Here is a 17,386-nt window from a genome sequence, read left to right on the forward strand (position 1 = left end):
AAAACCAAATTATAGTGAAAGGGTCAAAACTAAGAAAACTGAGTAAGGGGCCAAGTTCTATCATGCCTTTGGTTTAAGCCTGGATTTTCCTGAAGTAAGGTATGCTTCTGAAGATTTTGGGTAGGGAGTACAGTATTTGATCAAAGAACGATCATCTTGCCACAAATTTCAGCTTGAATAATTAAGACACAGATGATGTAATTGGTGTGCACGTATTGAAATAAAAAAATGAATTAACTTTTATATTTTTCTTCATTGCCCAACCTAATAGTCATCTTGTGGTTTGCAGTAAACCTTGAGCACTGCGCTATCCTTAGACTGACCACATGGAGAAGCGTAACATATAGATAATGCCTGGTGCTGGAGAGTAGAGAGGCAAAAGGTGATGGACAAGTGGAACACAGTGCGGCTCTCAGAGCAAACTCTTTGTGCTTTAACTTACAGTGCAAATATATTGTCAAGAGGAAGTAAAGAGACATCTTGCCAGCCTTGGTCTTCTGCACAGCTTTGACAGCTGGATGACAATCTTTCATGTGAATTGCAAACTTCTCTGTCCTTCACTTTAAATGAGAGTAAATTAAATTACTTTCGTCTAATAAATAAAATCCAGAAATTGTAAAATAGCACTAGTAATAAGTACAAAGCAGATTTTATCAAAGTTTATCATGATAACTTTTATTTTGAAGGTGCATACAACTTACATAAGTTGAAATAAAATTTATATGTGTAATTAGTAATGTTCAGTAAGCCTAGATGTGCTTGAAGATGCTTTAAAGTATCTCACCACTTCCTGATTATCTCAGCTATATGATATTATTTCCCTCTTTATACTTCCCTGCAATTCTTGCTCTCTGTTTTCTACAGTCAGCTTGTTCTATTCCTCTGACTCTCAGCAGGCCTCCCCTCTGTCTTCTAGTATCTGTGAGTACTGAGTCCTTACCATGCTGCACCTAAGTATCCTGTTGCCTCTCAGATTTCCTGCATAAAACTTGTGGAGGGTTATCTGGTGCTTTTGGATGTTTATTTGGATTTCATGTATTCGTGATGTTTCCCAAATGAAATCTCCAGGGAAAAATAATAATGTTAAATACCCCTCAAGCATTTTGTCCCAACTTTATTAGAATCTGGTGCTAAATTTTTAAGTTTAGCTGTGCTTTGCAGTATCAAAGAACAATTCTCCCATCCTTGGAAGTGCCCAAGACCAGGCTGGATGAGGCTTTGAGCAACCTGGTCTAGTGGAATGTGTCCCTGCCCATGGCAGGGTGTTGGAAATAAATAAGCTATAAGATCCTTTCCAACCCAAACAATTCTATGATTCTATGATGCTCTGTACTGGCAGAGAAGAAGGGATTATTATTTTGAAGCAACTTTTCTCAATTAATCTGAAAGCCATACAGAACACTTCTTTATTTAGAGCCACAAACACAAGTAATCCTGTTCACAGTCATGCCATATAGCTCTGTATCTAGAAGTTTACATCTTTAAAAACTCAGAGGGAAGTGCAGATGGGTTTCTGCATCAGCACATAAACAAGAGAAAATCTGTGGTCTTATTAGGAAAGAAACCCTACATTTTTCCGTGAGGCCAAAATAAAATTAAATATAACATAGAGTCAACTATTCTACACATTCGTGATCTATTTAATTCTAAAAAATATTCTGTCTCATTCTCGATATGTAAGCATCAGTTGTCTCAGAAATCCAACCTCATTTGGAGCTAGAATACTTATTCTGAAGATGGGTAAATCCAATTTAAAAAAATACTGTCTTTCCATCTTGTGAACCATGGTAGTATCTTTCATTTAACCCTTAGAGCACTTCTTTCAAGTCATTATCTCACAATGACTTGGCTTTCTCAAGTCATTGTGAGATAATGGGCACTTGTGCAATAGTGGGAAAGACTAACATGTTAACACTGAAGGCCATTATCTCACATTATCTGATGAGTGCCATAACTTGAGAAAGTGAACAAAGAAACTCTCTAAAGCATCTCACAGCTGTGATTAATGTGAAGGCAAACAGTTACACTGAATCAAGGAATGCACAATTTCTTGTTACCATGTGCTGAATTATCCATATATCTGAACTTGAGGTTTCCCTAATTACTTTAGATCTGCAGTGGCAAAAGGAACAGAATGTCTCCAAACTTAAACAGCACAGAATTAGCATCAGTTAAGACCAGGTCATACTTTAGTGTTAAAAATAGCAAGATACAGGTCTATTGATTGATTCTTCTGGCATAAGAATTCACCTCTCAGATAGTGGAGCAGTCAAAAAAGAAGGGCTATTACTATTTATTTACTTTACTACGTAGTGGTGTTCTTTCTGGTCTATATAATAGTATTTTTAGGTTTGAGGCTTTTTCAAGATCATGTTACTCAGTAAAATGAGTGCTCCTAGGGCATGGTTTGATCACTGCAGAAAGTCTTACACAGCATGCTGTCGTGTTTCGGAGCTTGATATACTCTGCCCTTAGTCCTTGGTGTTATTTTGGGGTTATGTTACAGTGGCATCTCTAGTTTCTAGGTGGGTTTGGTGTTCTTTTATGCAGATCCTTACAAAAATGTGTGACGTGTTTCACATCAAATTGAAGAAGATGCTCAAACTGGGAATTTTTCCAGTCTGTTCTACCATTCTATAAAGCTCTGCTGTTTTCCTTGGGTTGTTTTTTAGTTGTTTTTTTTTTTTTTTTTTGTGGGGGGGAGGTTGTGTGTGTGTGTGTTTAATTTTTAATTTTTTTTAACACATCTGATCTTCTTTTCAACAGGAATTAATTTAAAGACCTTTTTCATATCTGACACTGAACAGCTGTCAGGTGATACAAAAATTCTGTAGTGATCTATTCTGGATTCACTGCAATAGAGGCCATGACTGTCTACCATTACAGATTTCATGAATAATTGATTACTCTAAGGAAAAGCTCTGATTCTTTATTTATCAAATAACCCTTTGCCAACAGACTAGAAAATAGTGAATCATGGAGACATGGGCATGGAAAGAGATGGGGTTTTTTTCACGACATACACAGATTATGCTCTGTGGATACTGGCTATCAGAATTAGTCAAAATATGTGGTTTTTTACAATTCAAAGATAAAAAATATCAGTGGCTTAACCAAGTGGTTGCAAAGCTATTACCTGATTTTTAAAGTAGCTGTCAAATGTTTTTTGTGAAAAAGAAATAAGAATCATTTTTTCCAATGAATTTTGGGAACATGATTTCAATCCTCCAAGTAAAAAAAACCATTGAGTAGTTTTTCTGAAATTCTCTGCCAAAATGGTAATTTTTTTATAGGGACCCTGACTTACAGGCACTATCAGATCAGTATTCTGGTAGAAGTCAGCTCAGAATAAACCCTTTAATAAAAGTCCAAATTCATCCTTAAAGCAGAGTTTTCTCAAAATAGTTTCCTCCAAATGACTGTGAAAATAATCTCTGGAGGATTTGTATCTTTCATAAGTTGTGTAGTTGTTTCAGGGAAGAGATTCATTTATTGGTTCATGGGATATTATATTATTTTTATAATACCGAGCTATTGTGTGCTATTCTGGAATTATTTGTACATAATATTCTTTCACATTTTCATTAATCCTTTTCTTAGCAATTTTATTTAAAATATTCTTGTTTTATTTATCGAGCTATCTTTTCTCTGATATAAAAATCACAAATTGGTGTTTGCATAGGTAAACTTGTTCAACATTTACAGCTTTTACCTTTCTTCAGTAAAGGGATATTGGTGCATATAAAATTGAACTAAAGATGTATTTCAATAGTATCTAATGACACTTTTCTTTGTTCCTTTCTGCATAAGCTCTTTGTTTAACTGCATGAAAAAGAAATACTCGTTTTCAAAGAAAAATAGTAGTTTTTTGTAGATCATGGTATGGCATGATGCAGAATCTGTTTTGAGATTGTAGATAATATAGCACACAGTGGAACAGCAAAAGCTTTTTATTTTTCTTCTTCTCTCTTCACAGATGGACCCAATTCAAAAAGCTGTAATAAATCATACATTTGGAGTTCCTCTTCCTCATCGAAGAAAGCAAATCATATCATGCAACATTTGCCAGCTGAGATTCAATTCTGATGTAAGTCGATCATTTTGTATCAGATTAGAAATATGTACTTATCTTCTAGGATGTGCCATAATTTTCATAAATTGAACCTAAATGAAACGTTGTGATTTCAGTTTGTCTCTCAGCAGATGAAAAGGCTGTAAGATGTTTCAAATAAACACAATGGTTTGGTAGTGTTTATACACCCAGCCAGATTTTCCCTGCCAATATATCACTGTAAGCTCATCAACTTCAGTTGTGCTGCACTGAGTGTAAATAGGAAAAATTGACAGATCCATTACTGCTAATAAGGCTGGTATATCTGCTGGATCCTAATTTTTCTACCAGTCTTGGATATGTTTACCTTCAGTTGGCTCCTACCTTGCATCCTGTCATTCCTCCAGCAATGAAACAGAGCAAGCTGAACTGGAGATGGTCTCTAATACACCGAGGAAACCTGTCTCCCATAATTACCCAAGGAAGCTGTGCTGTGGTGCTCCTTGCCAAGTAATACCTGTTGTGTCACAGAAAAGCCTCTTAGGTTTTAGCTCTTCTGTTTCCTTCTCAGAATCACTGTGTATGCAGACAAAACCTGAAACACTACAATATATTTTCTTCTGCTATTCTAGTCTCTTCAGGAAGTTTCTTCACATGGGCATTGCTAGTGGAAACTAATCTTCCCCTGTCTTTATTGCACTACTTAATTTAAATATGGAAGTTACTTCTGTCAGAATAAGCCACAAGCTTCCTTCCTAATTTTAGTCATAGGAAGAAGTGAAATAATTCTTGTGTGCTACTGCTTCTTTACAGGCCACTATTTATATACATTTTGTACTATTGTTAATTTATTGATTAGTTATCAAAGCCATGAGTTTGTCAAAAACTTAAATTGAACCTTGATGCCTAGTTTTAGGGATTTCCCACCTGGGAGTGAAAACAATGTAGTTCTTTTCATTCCCCTCAGCTTTTTAGCCCTTGGAAATAATTTTTAAAATATCTCAGTCACAATTTCCGGACCAGTCAGCATCACATAGTTAATTTTACTGATGACTCCAGGTTATTTAGCTCATTTACTGAATGGATGGACACCTTCTCTTCTAACACTGACATAATTCTCAGAGTGGTACAAGGAAGGGTAATACACTCTGGAATTGTCATGTCACTCACAGATAAAAATAGATGAGTCGAATTAGGTTCTTCCATTTAGAAGCCAGATGCCAAAATTAGGACTGTGGATACTGAGTCATTCATGAGGAGAGGATGATGGAGACTTCTGGGCCACAGTGGATCTTACCAACTAAACAGCCCAATTTATCACTCAAAATTTTCAGCTTTTTCAGCTTTGTCTTAGGAAAAAGCATGTCACACTGAACCAGACATAGTGTATAGCTGAAAGAGGTATCAGATACTTCAATGTTACATACTAGAGTGAAACACCCCCTTTCAAAGAGGATACACTGTTTGTTTGTCTGCAAAAAGATCCAGAAAAAGACAAGATGAACACATCAGTAAAGTTACTTAGTCATTAGCAGTTACACAACTTGGATTGACATGTGGAGTGGAAAATTTTCCAGCTGAGAGAATCTAGGCATTTTCCAGAATAAAATGTTTGAAGTAAAAATCCCTCTGCACAGAAACAAACAAGGCATCAATGGACACTGATACTTTTTACGCCGAGGACTACTCTGCTGCCATACAGGTCTTTTTCTGCTGTTCTTAGAAAAGATTCTGAAGAAGAGAGAGGGAAGGAGCAGAGGCCATTTTCAGAGTCACCTACAGTGTCCAAAAAACGGGTTTCAGAAGGAATCTATTAATTTAAGCTGTTCACAGAAAACTCTTGGGAGACTAGCTGATATTTATCACACCTTCAGGTGTTAGAGGCTTGAACTCAAATAGCCAATACTGTTCAGAAGGTTGTTTAATGCTTCCCTCTCTCTAATAGATCAATATTATCTCTATGGAATGGGGAGACCTTCTTGATGAGTATGTTTCACTTTCCATTTTTAATATTCACCTAAGTTTTAAAGCAACCACGGTGTTGATTTATGGAGAGATTACGATCCAAAATCCACCCATTGATTAACCTGGAATGATATCTCTCCCCCTTTTCACTACCACACCGAGGCAATTTGTGGATATCTTTATGATGGTCTCTTCTCATTCCAGTGCTTATAGTTATTACTGCTGGAAATCACAAAGTGCTCTGCTGAGGTTTTCAAGAAATAATTTGTAGTCAGAATTCCACTGCAGTTTAGGAATGTTTTTCTGCAACATGAAGGGAATAGGCAGAGCTATTTCCTCCATTGCTTAGGTAATTTTGAAATGTCCACCCATGTTTGAAGCAAAAATGTGCTAAACTAAAGATTTAATATTGGGATTCAAAGAAAAGACTGCTTCGAAGAAAAAGAGCTGTTAGCTATCATTTTTTGATACCTCTATTACGAATGGCAAGCACACACATTGTAATTCTTTCTCCTATTATCATGAAAAAGTTTTCATTTACTCAATATTCCTACCTTTCATTTTCATCATGTTTTGTTGAACACGATTTAAATCCATAGCAACAATAAATAACTTTTCTGTCTAGGAACCTTGGCTTTGTGTCTATTCTACCAATATGTCTCTAGTTTTAGATGTGGGAGATAGGTTTTATCAGAGAGTAATGAATAGAAATTCCATTTGCCTGCTACACAATATTATGAAAATGTTTACAATAAACCTGGTCTGTGGTATTTTTTTTGCATAGAATACACAATTTTCTCCCTTTCAATACAGATTTCTTTAAGAGCAGCAGGGCTTTTTTTTCTGGTTACATGGTATCAAAATTCCATTTCAAAAAAAACGAGAAAAGGCAGTACAATAGTCTAAAATCATTTAGCTTCTTTGTAAAGGAGTTATCTATACATCTTCATGACAGCTGTGTCTTCAGTATTTCTTTTTAAAATAGCTCTCATACAAGGTAAGGGAGGAATGTGCAAATAACCAAAGCCTTTCCATGCTGAGAAAAAACATTAGAACAGCAGAGGTAGGTTTTGTGGAGCCCATTCCAATAAATTTTTTTTTTTTTAAATTCAGACAAATCTAGATATATCATTTACACTCACATTGTGCATTCAGTCAAATTCAGTGAAAAGTTTAAATATATGCTTAGCTGCAAGTGCTTATGTTGCCACTTAGATGTTTGCAGCTGCTGAGAGCTATTGCAGCAGTAAATGCATGCTTCATAGCAAACATTAAATATCTGCTAAAAGTATCTGTAAAATGAAGTCCAGCTGACCTCAGTAGGACAACTCAGGTGCCTGTAGGTAGCTGTAGGAGTAAATTTTCTGCTTATGGCCTGGAATAAAAGGAAAAAAACACTTACTGAATTTTCCAGCCTTGAGTATTTGATCTTCCTTTGCCCACATTTCTGATTTTATTATTTGATGAAGTTATCTAGTTATCAGTATCTGTCAACAAGGTCAATTTTTGCAAAGGGATTACCTTTTTCTTCCCTTTCATTTAATGAGATGGCTGAGTGATGACCTAGTTTGCCTTTAAAGAAAGGTTGGGCAGCATTCTGATGTGTTCACAGGACTTGAATTCCATTATGACACACTTAAAAAATATTTCCAATTACATGAGCCAGAAATTATTGTTTGATTTAAATAGCAACAGTAGTAATATTTCCCTGCAAATCAGGGGTGCTCATCAGTCCTCATTTGTTGGATTTTTACCTCATTTTTAGCCATCTCTATGAAACAAAGGTATCACTGAATTGATATATTGTTCCACTGTATGAATTTGTCAGGATTCAAAAGGTGCTCTTCCACTAAAACAACAGTGAAGGATTTTTTTGAGGATAAGGATGCAATAAAATTCTGCAGTATTTGCCTGTAGTTCTAATTTCTGTGGGGAAAGAAGCAGGACCAGAGGACTAATATCCTATTTAGTCTATGCTTGATATCTAGAACAAAAGATTAATGTATCAACTTGTAAGAGCCTAGGGTATAATAAGGCGATAATAAACAGTCAACATGAATTTGTCAACAACAAATCACGTCAAATGAATCTAATTTTTTCCTTTGACAGGGTAATTGGCCTAATGGATAATAGAGAATAAATAGATGTGACATATTTTGGCTTTAACAAGGGTTTATACAGTCCTATGTGACAGTCCTGTAAAGTAAGTAGGGGAATATGGTCCAGGTGAAATTACTAAAAGTTGGTTGCAAAACAGAATGAAGAACTGCAGTGAGAGTAGTTGTTGAGGGTTTCCTGTCAAAACAGAAGATCACAAGTCAGGATTTGCAAGAGTCTCTTCCATGCTTGCTGCTACTCTAATTTTTCATTAGCAGTGTGCCTGACAGAATGGAGTGCACATATGCCAATTTTGTGGTTGACATCTAGATGGAGGGTGGCAGCCTCTTGATGGAAGGTGGGAAGTTCCAAATCTCAGTCCAAAATTATCTCCAGTTGGAGAAAACAGTCTGGAATTCTGACAAGTGCAGTAAATAAAAGCATGAACTATTGTGCTTATGCTGGAAAAAGTAAATGCACAAGTACTAAAATGAGTAAATGTCGGGCTTAATGGCAAAAAAGAAATTATAGTGAATCATAATCCAAATATGATGGCTAATGCAGAAAAAAAAAAAGAAAAACTCACCCAACTAATCCTATGATAATTTTTTCCCCCAAATATGACATTTATCAATAAGTATTCCACAGCAAATATTCAAGAGCAGCCCTACAGAGAAGGACTGGTGTGCTTGTGGATAGAGGCTGGACATGACCGGACAATATGCGCTTGCAGCCCAGAAAGCAAAACAAGTCTTGGTCTGCATCCAAAATAGAGTGGGCAGCAGGTCAACTCCAAGAGCTCCACTCTTTTGAGACCCGAGCTCGAGCACTGCATTCAGCACAGGGATCCTCAGCACAGGAAAGACATGGAGCTGTTGGAGCGGGTCCAGAGGGGGGACACCAAGATGATCAGTGGGCTTGAACACCTCTCCTGTGAGGAAAAGCTGAGAGAGTTGGAATTGTTCAGACTGGAGAAGGGAATGCAGTAGGGATCACTGTGGCCTCTCAGGACTTAGAAGAAAGATGGGAACAAACTTTTGGATAAGAGGTAATGGTTTTAAACCTGAAGGTCAATTTAGAGCAGGTATAAGAAATAAGTTTATTAAAATGAGGGTGATAGAACACTGGAATGGGTTTCCCAGAGAGGTAGTGGATGCCCTATCCCTGGAAATATCCAAGGTCAGGTTGGACTGACCTCTGAGCAACCTGATCTAGTTCAAGATGATCCTGCTTCTTGCAAAGGTGCTAAACTAGATGACCTTTAAAAGGTCCCTTCCAACTCAAACTATTCTATGATTCTATGAGTTTAAATTGGCAGTGCCTCGGGTGAAGAATTACTTGTAACAGTGGTCATCACACTCCAACTAAAGCATGATTAGTTGCAGAATTTAGAACACACCCACTAGTATGACAAGACATGAAAAAATTCTCTCAGTTAGGGAAAGCAGAAAGAGCTGGATTGATGTACAGCAAAAAATATACAGGAAAATATAGTAGGTTATCCATATGTGTAAGGGGGTTAGTAAGAGTTCAGTGACCAATTGATCTCTGTGTTCCTTGGTTTTGATAGATAAGTAAATTTGGCTAATTCGTCAGATTAATTTGATTTAAAAGATTTTTTTGTTGGACTGCTTCATGAAACAATTTTAGCTGTAATGGTAGTGAAGTTCTGGAAGGAATCCCATAGGGACAGTTGAGGGGTGCTTGTTGGCAGAGAGTGTTCACAAATTAAGCACCTATGTCTGAGGATGGACAAGAAATGGTGAACATAATCCCACACCTGAGAGAGGCATTATATGACATCTTGCTTGATTAATTTACAAATATCTCTCTGTGGTTTGGAAGGTATAGTAGAGACTTCATTCCTCATCCATGCCCAATGACTGTCATAGCTGGCCTGCGGCCTCTGTCTTGAAAAGAGAGGGGAACTTTGAAATATTGGTCCATTAAGAACCAGGAAAGGCTGGTACAGTCAAATGCTACAAGTTATTTAGCATTTTACCCTTCTGATTTGAAATCTGCTGTTTTTCAATTTCCAAAGATATGCTTAAATGGTATTTGAAGCAATCAGTACTATTTGTCTCATTCACTGTTCTGTTTGTGGCTATAGCCACAGAGTCTTATTCTTTGCATGTCTTGTTGTGCTTCCAATTATGGGTTAGATTCAGATTTACAATTAAGCTAGACATTTAGAATCCTGGTTTGGTATAAACCAAATAATTTCTGCTTGAATTGTAATACTCATCTTTTTTAACCAAAGTCACTTTTGGCAGGTATTATTAGCCACCAAGCACCTTTCTTGATTGATTGATTGATTGATAGATTATCTTTGGGCATTTTATTTTTTGTCTTGCCAAACCAATGTGCCTGTGTTATATGAATTCATCAGCCTTTAAGGAGATGCTTTTATGTAAATGTTTACAGATGCTCAGCATCCCCTTAAAATGAGTATTACTATATGAGGGTATAGTATTGACTGCAGCAGTTGTACCTGAACAAGAATAAAAGTTCATCCAGATTTAACTCATTCATGTATATATGTAGTTTATATATTTCTGTAACTGTCTGTATATATTCTGCTTCTTTCTCATAGTCCACCATATTTCCTGTACTATGGAGTTAAGTGTAAGGAGAAACAAATGCTGATTCCAGTTGCAGAATTGCACATGCTGTTTATTTGAGATCAGAATGTGAGTCAAAATGGAAATACACTCAAAGGGGATATTTTTCTAGAGGTACTGGCCTGTGGTATTCACTGTATAAAGTGCAAGTAATCACAGAAAGTGATTAGTGTGGTGATTTCCATGGGGTACTGGCATTTGCATCAATACAATATAGAAACTGTAAAGAATTGCTAGCAAAATATTTCATTATTTGATTTTTTGGCATTCCAATAGTCTAGTCAAATAGCACTGAATATTTTGCACTTACACTGCATACATGAATAATTTGAAAACAACCTGGTATGTACTCTGCCCAGTATGATGTTCAGTGGAGTCTGGTTTTGTAGGCTTAGCCTGCACATTTTAGAAGCATTACCTCCTCTTTCCTAGAGCATAGTTTTAAAGACTGTAATATGAATTGCAGTCAGATCCTGTGCAGGTCTGGTCTCTCCCATACTAGAGCATTCAAGCTTTTAAAAATTATTTTTATTTTCATTTTTTAAAATATTTATTTTGAAAGAAAATAATCTTAATTTGCTTATATGTAAACTTTTTCATGCAGGAAATAAGTAACTTAATTTATAGATTATGAATTGCAGAATAATCTGGATTTAAGAGTAGTAATAAATTTTCACATAACCTCTAGTTTCTTAAAGCATTTCTAAAATGCTTAAGTAGAAAGTATAATTAATTTCCTTTTGTTGTAGAAAGTACTTTTCCCATAATTTTCACTTTCTATACAGTAGTTCTATGAATCTGTACAACCTAGAAGCAGAAATTATTCATATCTGACACAGTACCTTCTTTAGCTTTGAAGTACTTTTGATGTTTGAACTCCAGAGTACTTTTGGAGCACTTTTGGTGTTGAACTGAGCCCTCTGACTGATATGTTAAGGTTGTGACTATTACTTTGCCTCTTAAGAACTTTCAGCAATCTAAATATTTTGTGTGACCCTCAGTAACTGCTGTGAGTGGTCTCGGTGTGGTGTGCAAGCTGTGGAGTTCTCTAGACAAATTCACTACACAAACTCTTGATAATCCTTGTCCTTATCTCCTGTCTTTTAATGAAAGTAACCTATTCTGTCTAGAAAATCTGTCCTGTTCCAGAACGTGGAGCAGCCTGGGGGTATCAGGCCCACTGGGACATTGCCTGAGGTCAAGAAGACAGTAGGAAAGAAGAAGGTTTTAAGTGACTGAACTTTAAGAAGGCACATTCTTAATATCAGCTGTTTTGTCAGGCTGTTGCTGGTGGGGAGAGACGGAGTGCCTTGGTGTTCCCTATGTTCCTATTACAAGACTTACACTTTCCTCTCAAAATTCACTCTCTAGTCACATTCAGCAGTGGTAGTACAAGAGAGAGTGTCTAAATGAAGCACTGGAACGGGCTCCCAAGGGAAGTAGTTGGCTCACCATCCTTCAAGGTAAAGATGGGTAGATATTGTACCTAGGGACTTGGTAATGCTGGGTTAACAGTTGGACTCGATCTTAAATGTCTTTTCTAATCTAAACTATTCCATATATCCAGGAGAAAAGAAAATCTAATACTTTCAGCTACCTGGTCCCTGAACAAGCAGGGTTGAGGAGAAATGTCTAATGTTTATGTCAAGTGAATATCAGAGTCACTATAGGAACATGATTCTGGAGAGATTAAAACATTCAGCTGATCATCAGGTGTTGCTGTGTAGGACTTGGATTATGTAAAACTTAAACTTTTTCATTTTCATTTGGCAGCTCTTGCTTCCTACCTCTGCTCATCCTATTAGGTTATTTCATTTTCAAAGCTCTCACTTATTTTGATAAAACCAGTCAAGTGTGCAGAAGGTTTGACATCTCTTTTAAATTACTAGATTAGCCAAAAATTATATGTGAATAGGCAATTGCTCTCTCTGATAGTCCTGTTTATAAATAGCAAAAGATTAATGACCAGTATTCTGACATTGAATATGAAGACAAATTAGTTTAAAAGGTTTCTGCTTCTGGCACTGAAGAGAATGGTTGCAGTATTTGCCCTTTTGGGGCCAACTTTTAACTTCACGTGGACATGGATCTCAGAACTGCAAAGAGCTGAAGGAAAGGCAGAGGTGATCACAGTTAATAAGACAGAAAGTTTGAAATAAAAGCAACTTCCCTCCACATCTGTGTGTGTTACTGTCAGAAATTTCCTTTCTCTCAGAAATGATTAAATTAATATATAATAATGTATCAGAAAACATTATACTGGGAGGCAGGATGCAGACCTAAATGGTCTCATAGGTCCTAGATCTTCCAAAATCTGCTTTCAGCTGATTATCTGTTACTCACTGAGATGTCTTCCAGGCAAATTACAAATATGTTTCCAGTTGTTTTAATGGATTTGGTCCTGTAACTACATTCTTTGGGTTACAACAGAGTCAGAAAGATTTTGTGCCTGGAGGAGGATGGAGGAACATGCAAATGAAGTTCAAATGCTAAAGTTGGGCAGGTAGAGGCTAACCAGAGCTTCTTTGAAGTCTTTGGTTGGAATTGTGGGAAAGAAGACAATGCTCAGTATTTTTTAACTGTACATTGAAAAATACAATTTTATACATGAGGGAATTGGTATAGGCAGGGGAAAAGATAGACAGTATAAAAAAGGGGAAAGGAAGACCCTCTTCCAGTTCTCTATTGTGACATTCATGGAAAAGTCTTCCTGTTTAAGGTGCAAGGAGAGAAAACTCTTCACTTCTTGCTCTGCACTTACTTGTACTTGAGGCAGTTTTCTCCTGTGAGCTTCTTCAGTCAACGTGCAAAGTGAGTCAGTCAACTCTAATAAGCAACTGAAATTTAAGAAAAAATGTGCTGAGGACTCTTTACAGAAACCACTTTCCAATTGCAAGTCCTCACTTAAAAGGAAATACTAATTTTAAATTCTTTGTTGTGCAGTCTTCATCTAGCTTTTTTTTTTTTGTCTAAGTTCTTACATGCACATTTATTTAAGAATTCATACAGTAGAGAATCTGAGATTCTAGATTATTAATAGTAGGGGCAGATAACAGATTTCACTGTAAAAATGTCAAAACATTGTCTGCTTCCAGTTACCAATCAGTGACTCCTGGTTCACTCTATTAGGCACTGATAAGGAAATAAAAAAACCCAAAGATGAAAAGACAGGGGTATATGCCAGTTGCCAGTCTGGTTTACAGAAAGAGTTGAGTGAAGAAAATGTGCAGCAAATAGTATTTTTCATCAAGCCTCCTCCCCCCACCCACCCCCCCCAATTCTTCTAAAAATGCATTAAGAGTAAATTTGTGCTTATACTTGGCTTTGGTTGATGATACTCTCTTTCAACACCCATAAAATATTTCCAAATATTGTTACACAGACTGTGGACACCTTTTTTTTTCTCTTTTTGGTCAGTAAATTTGCAATCCCTGATGTACCAGTAATATATTCTTCTCCGTTTTATCTGTGCAGCCTCTTCTTGTAGCATATATAATGTTTCCTTTTGAAAGAATTGCTATTAAACACAACTGCCCCTGATGTAAACAAATTCCACTTCAGAACCTTCAGGCCTGACTTTTTCAGCTCCCAAGTTCTTTTATCCCTCCTCTCATGTCTTTTACAGTCTCTGGAGATAGTGCTATTCTGGGTACTTACTTACACCAGAGCTAACAGCTGTGAGCCTTATCCTCTGAAGGAGTGGAAGTGCAACCTAATATGTCCTTTTAAAAGCCTTATATTGGAAGAAAAAAGCACATATTTGAACTATACTTTTGAGGGTGTATTGCCCACACTTGTGCATTTTTTTTTTTTAAGCTCAATTGAAAATGAAGTCTTTCAAGGTTTTAAATGGCTAAAGGGGACTTCTTTTCAGCAAAGAGTTCAATATGGCAGTTACACCTAACTCCCCCATGACCCTTAAAAGCTGAATTATGAATTCAAAACATGTATTTAAACTGAGGTAATGGTCTACTGGTAGAGCATACAGGTACTTTCATATATATAATTGTTTCATGAGGTGATCTCAAAGTATGATTTTAAAAATACAAGGCTTTATTCTGTTTCGTATTTAGATAGGTCTCATTGTATTGTGGTGGGATAACTTTAGATACAGATGCATAGCAAATGTACTGAATTAATTTATGTTAGCAATTTTTTGATGGGCATAAATGTTTCTTTTTATTCCTTAGGAAGGAGATTTTAGAAGGTAGTCTCTGAACAGGTTTTATCCTTTCCCCAGCATAGCCTATTTTCTCTGCATCAGCGGACTTGTCATGATAATCAACTTTTTTGTCCTAACCATCAATCACTCCTGATTATAGCTGGGGAGAAGTTCTGTTCTGTTGATCAGCCCATCAGCGCACATAATGTTACACCTGGAGACAAGTGAAAATCATCCCTTGGTGGGAGAATCACTTGCCTTCAATCCTTTTGTCTGAAGTATTTTAATTTACATTTAGAGTAATGAAATTGTCAGTGCTTGCTTTGATTTTATTATTTCTTTGACAAAAATAAGAAGTTCAGTTGATCTTTCCCTACATGATAGAAGAATGCTTTTCTATTTCAAATATCTTATGCTCTTTTTCATTATACAAATATTGCAATAATTGTAACTATGTAAATTAAAAATAGAATTGTTATGTGGTACTTCACTAGTACTCCTATATGCTAGTCCAGAATTTTTATAAAAGCTTTTTTGTTGGCTTTTACTCAGATATTTGGTTAAGGTAATATTAATCTTCAGTATTCAATTTATATGAAAGTTTTATAGCAAATTTCATAGCAATTAAATAATTAAAAACTAAAGCATTCTTTAAGGGATTCTTCTTATATTTTGGTCATTACTGTATAACACTTTTCTTTCCTTGTAATACAGGTGATTTTCAGATGTCACAAGAAAGGTGAAATTTCAGCTTGAGGAAACACTTTCTGTTTTTCTAGTAACTTCAATATGACTTTTAATTACTTGTCAGAATGATCATATGTAGTTTAAGTGTACCATTATTTTTTCACCTATGGTCAGTCTTTTATTTTAGGTATCTTTTCTAAATAATCATTGTCACAAGTTTGTCCTTTCACAATGCCAAAAAACCACAACCTATAAGACAAGTATAAATCTGATACTTCAAGGACTACAGGATGAAGTGTAAATGAAGAACAAAGAATGTGACAGTGTGGGGTAATAAAGATTTGATTAGCAATCATGTTTTTACATAAAAGGTTTAATTAGCAATAGCTCATTTTCCTATTCCTGCTGGTCATTTTCAGGACAGTGATATATTGCTTTTTTGCAGTGAGCCACGCCACCCAATAGAAGGTGTTATGTTTTCATTAGCTGCAGACACTGCAACGTTATTATCTCTCACCTTAGTCTACACATCGATACAAAGCCTGTCTAAATGTCATAATCCTATAAGCCAGTTGTATATGCAGTAATTTTAAAACCATAGGATATTTTCTCAGATGTTTTGTTTCTATTTAAATTGACGATAAAAGCAATAAATTGCAAATCAAACAATCACTGAGCCTCATTCCTTATATTCTTTCTGCTTGAGTACGTTTTTTGCCAAATACAGAATTTCATCACGTGCATAGAAGTTGCTCTTCCAAAATGACAATCTGTTTATTTTTACGGTTTAGTAATTAATCTGAGCATATGGCATAATTTTTATTTTACATCGATCTACATTACCTTTTCAAAGATTCTCATCACTTATTATAATGACAGGATAGAAAATTATTTTTTTGTTATTAAATAGAGATTTTTAATGGGTTATCATTAACACAATTCTAACCAAATAGCCCACCACAAGTTACCTGTCATTCTTCATTTTATTCTCTAGCATGTTTTTCACACCAGAGTCATATGTAGTGATAAACAGTTGTAATAAAGTAAATTTCTAATGTAAACACATTCTGGGAAGCAGCAATGAATGAGTAAGAATGTCTGAAGATGTCAGAAAACATGGAGTATATGGAAATAATTAACATTTTGGACGCTGGAGGAATGAAGATTTTTTTATACATTTAACAGTACTTTCTTTTGTGTAATTTCCAGGGGCAAGGATTTTTATTCTAAAATTATTTGACATGCCTAATCTGTATCTCTTCAGTGCTTGAAAAGGCTATAAGAATAAAACTTCCTTCACAGGACAGCTAAGAAAATGAGCACCATGTATAAGTAAAAATGATTATCTGGCTATTCTTCTAGAGTCTGAGCCCCACGACCTGATTGGTGAGACCAGCTTTATTAGCAAGGTAGGCCACCATGGCGTGAGACACAGAGAGAAGCTTCTGATCTTTACAGATTTATTAGCTTCTCCTGTGCTAAATTATTGCTGTTGGAGGTGATGCTGCCACCAAAAGAAAAAAAAATGGCAAGAAATAAGGAGAGGACAGATATTCAGGAGAAGAAAGCAGCAGGATGCAGTGACATTCAGCAGTAGCAGTTATGAGTAGGAGGGACTGCATTGAGAAAACAAAGGTTGTGGTCCAGACACTGAGGTGTGTTGTTCTAAGGTATGCAAGAGGGAGAAGGAGCTATATAAGAGAAGAAATAAAAAACCAGCATTGAGTAACAGGTGTGATGATGCAGAGCAGGTGACCGATACATGGACAAAAAGGAGACTCTGATTCTGTCAGAGTTCATGAT

General features: G+C 36.0%; 1 protein-coding gene across 3 annotated transcripts in view; it reads left to right on the forward strand.

Moving 5' to 3' along the window:
* Window positions 1-17,386, forward strand: part of ZNF385D (zinc finger protein 385D) — a 428,747-nt gene that overhangs the window by 327,909 nt on the left and 83,452 nt on the right. For 2 of the 3 annotated variants that reach the window (XM_032108248.1, XM_032108266.1), the window contains one exon: window positions 3,977-4,087. In XM_032108248.1, coding sequence (XP_031964139.1) covers window positions 3,977-4,087 — 111 coding nt within the window. The remainder of the gene's footprint in view (window positions 1-3,976; window positions 4,088-17,386) is intronic. The other variant, XM_032108256.1, reaches the window with a different exon arrangement.

Source organism: Corvus moneduloides, chromosome 1, assembly GCF_009650955.1.
Source record: "Corvus moneduloides isolate bCorMon1 chromosome 1, bCorMon1.pri, whole genome shotgun sequence".
Lineage (NCBI taxonomy): Eukaryota > Metazoa > Chordata > Aves > Passeriformes > Corvidae > Corvus > Corvus moneduloides.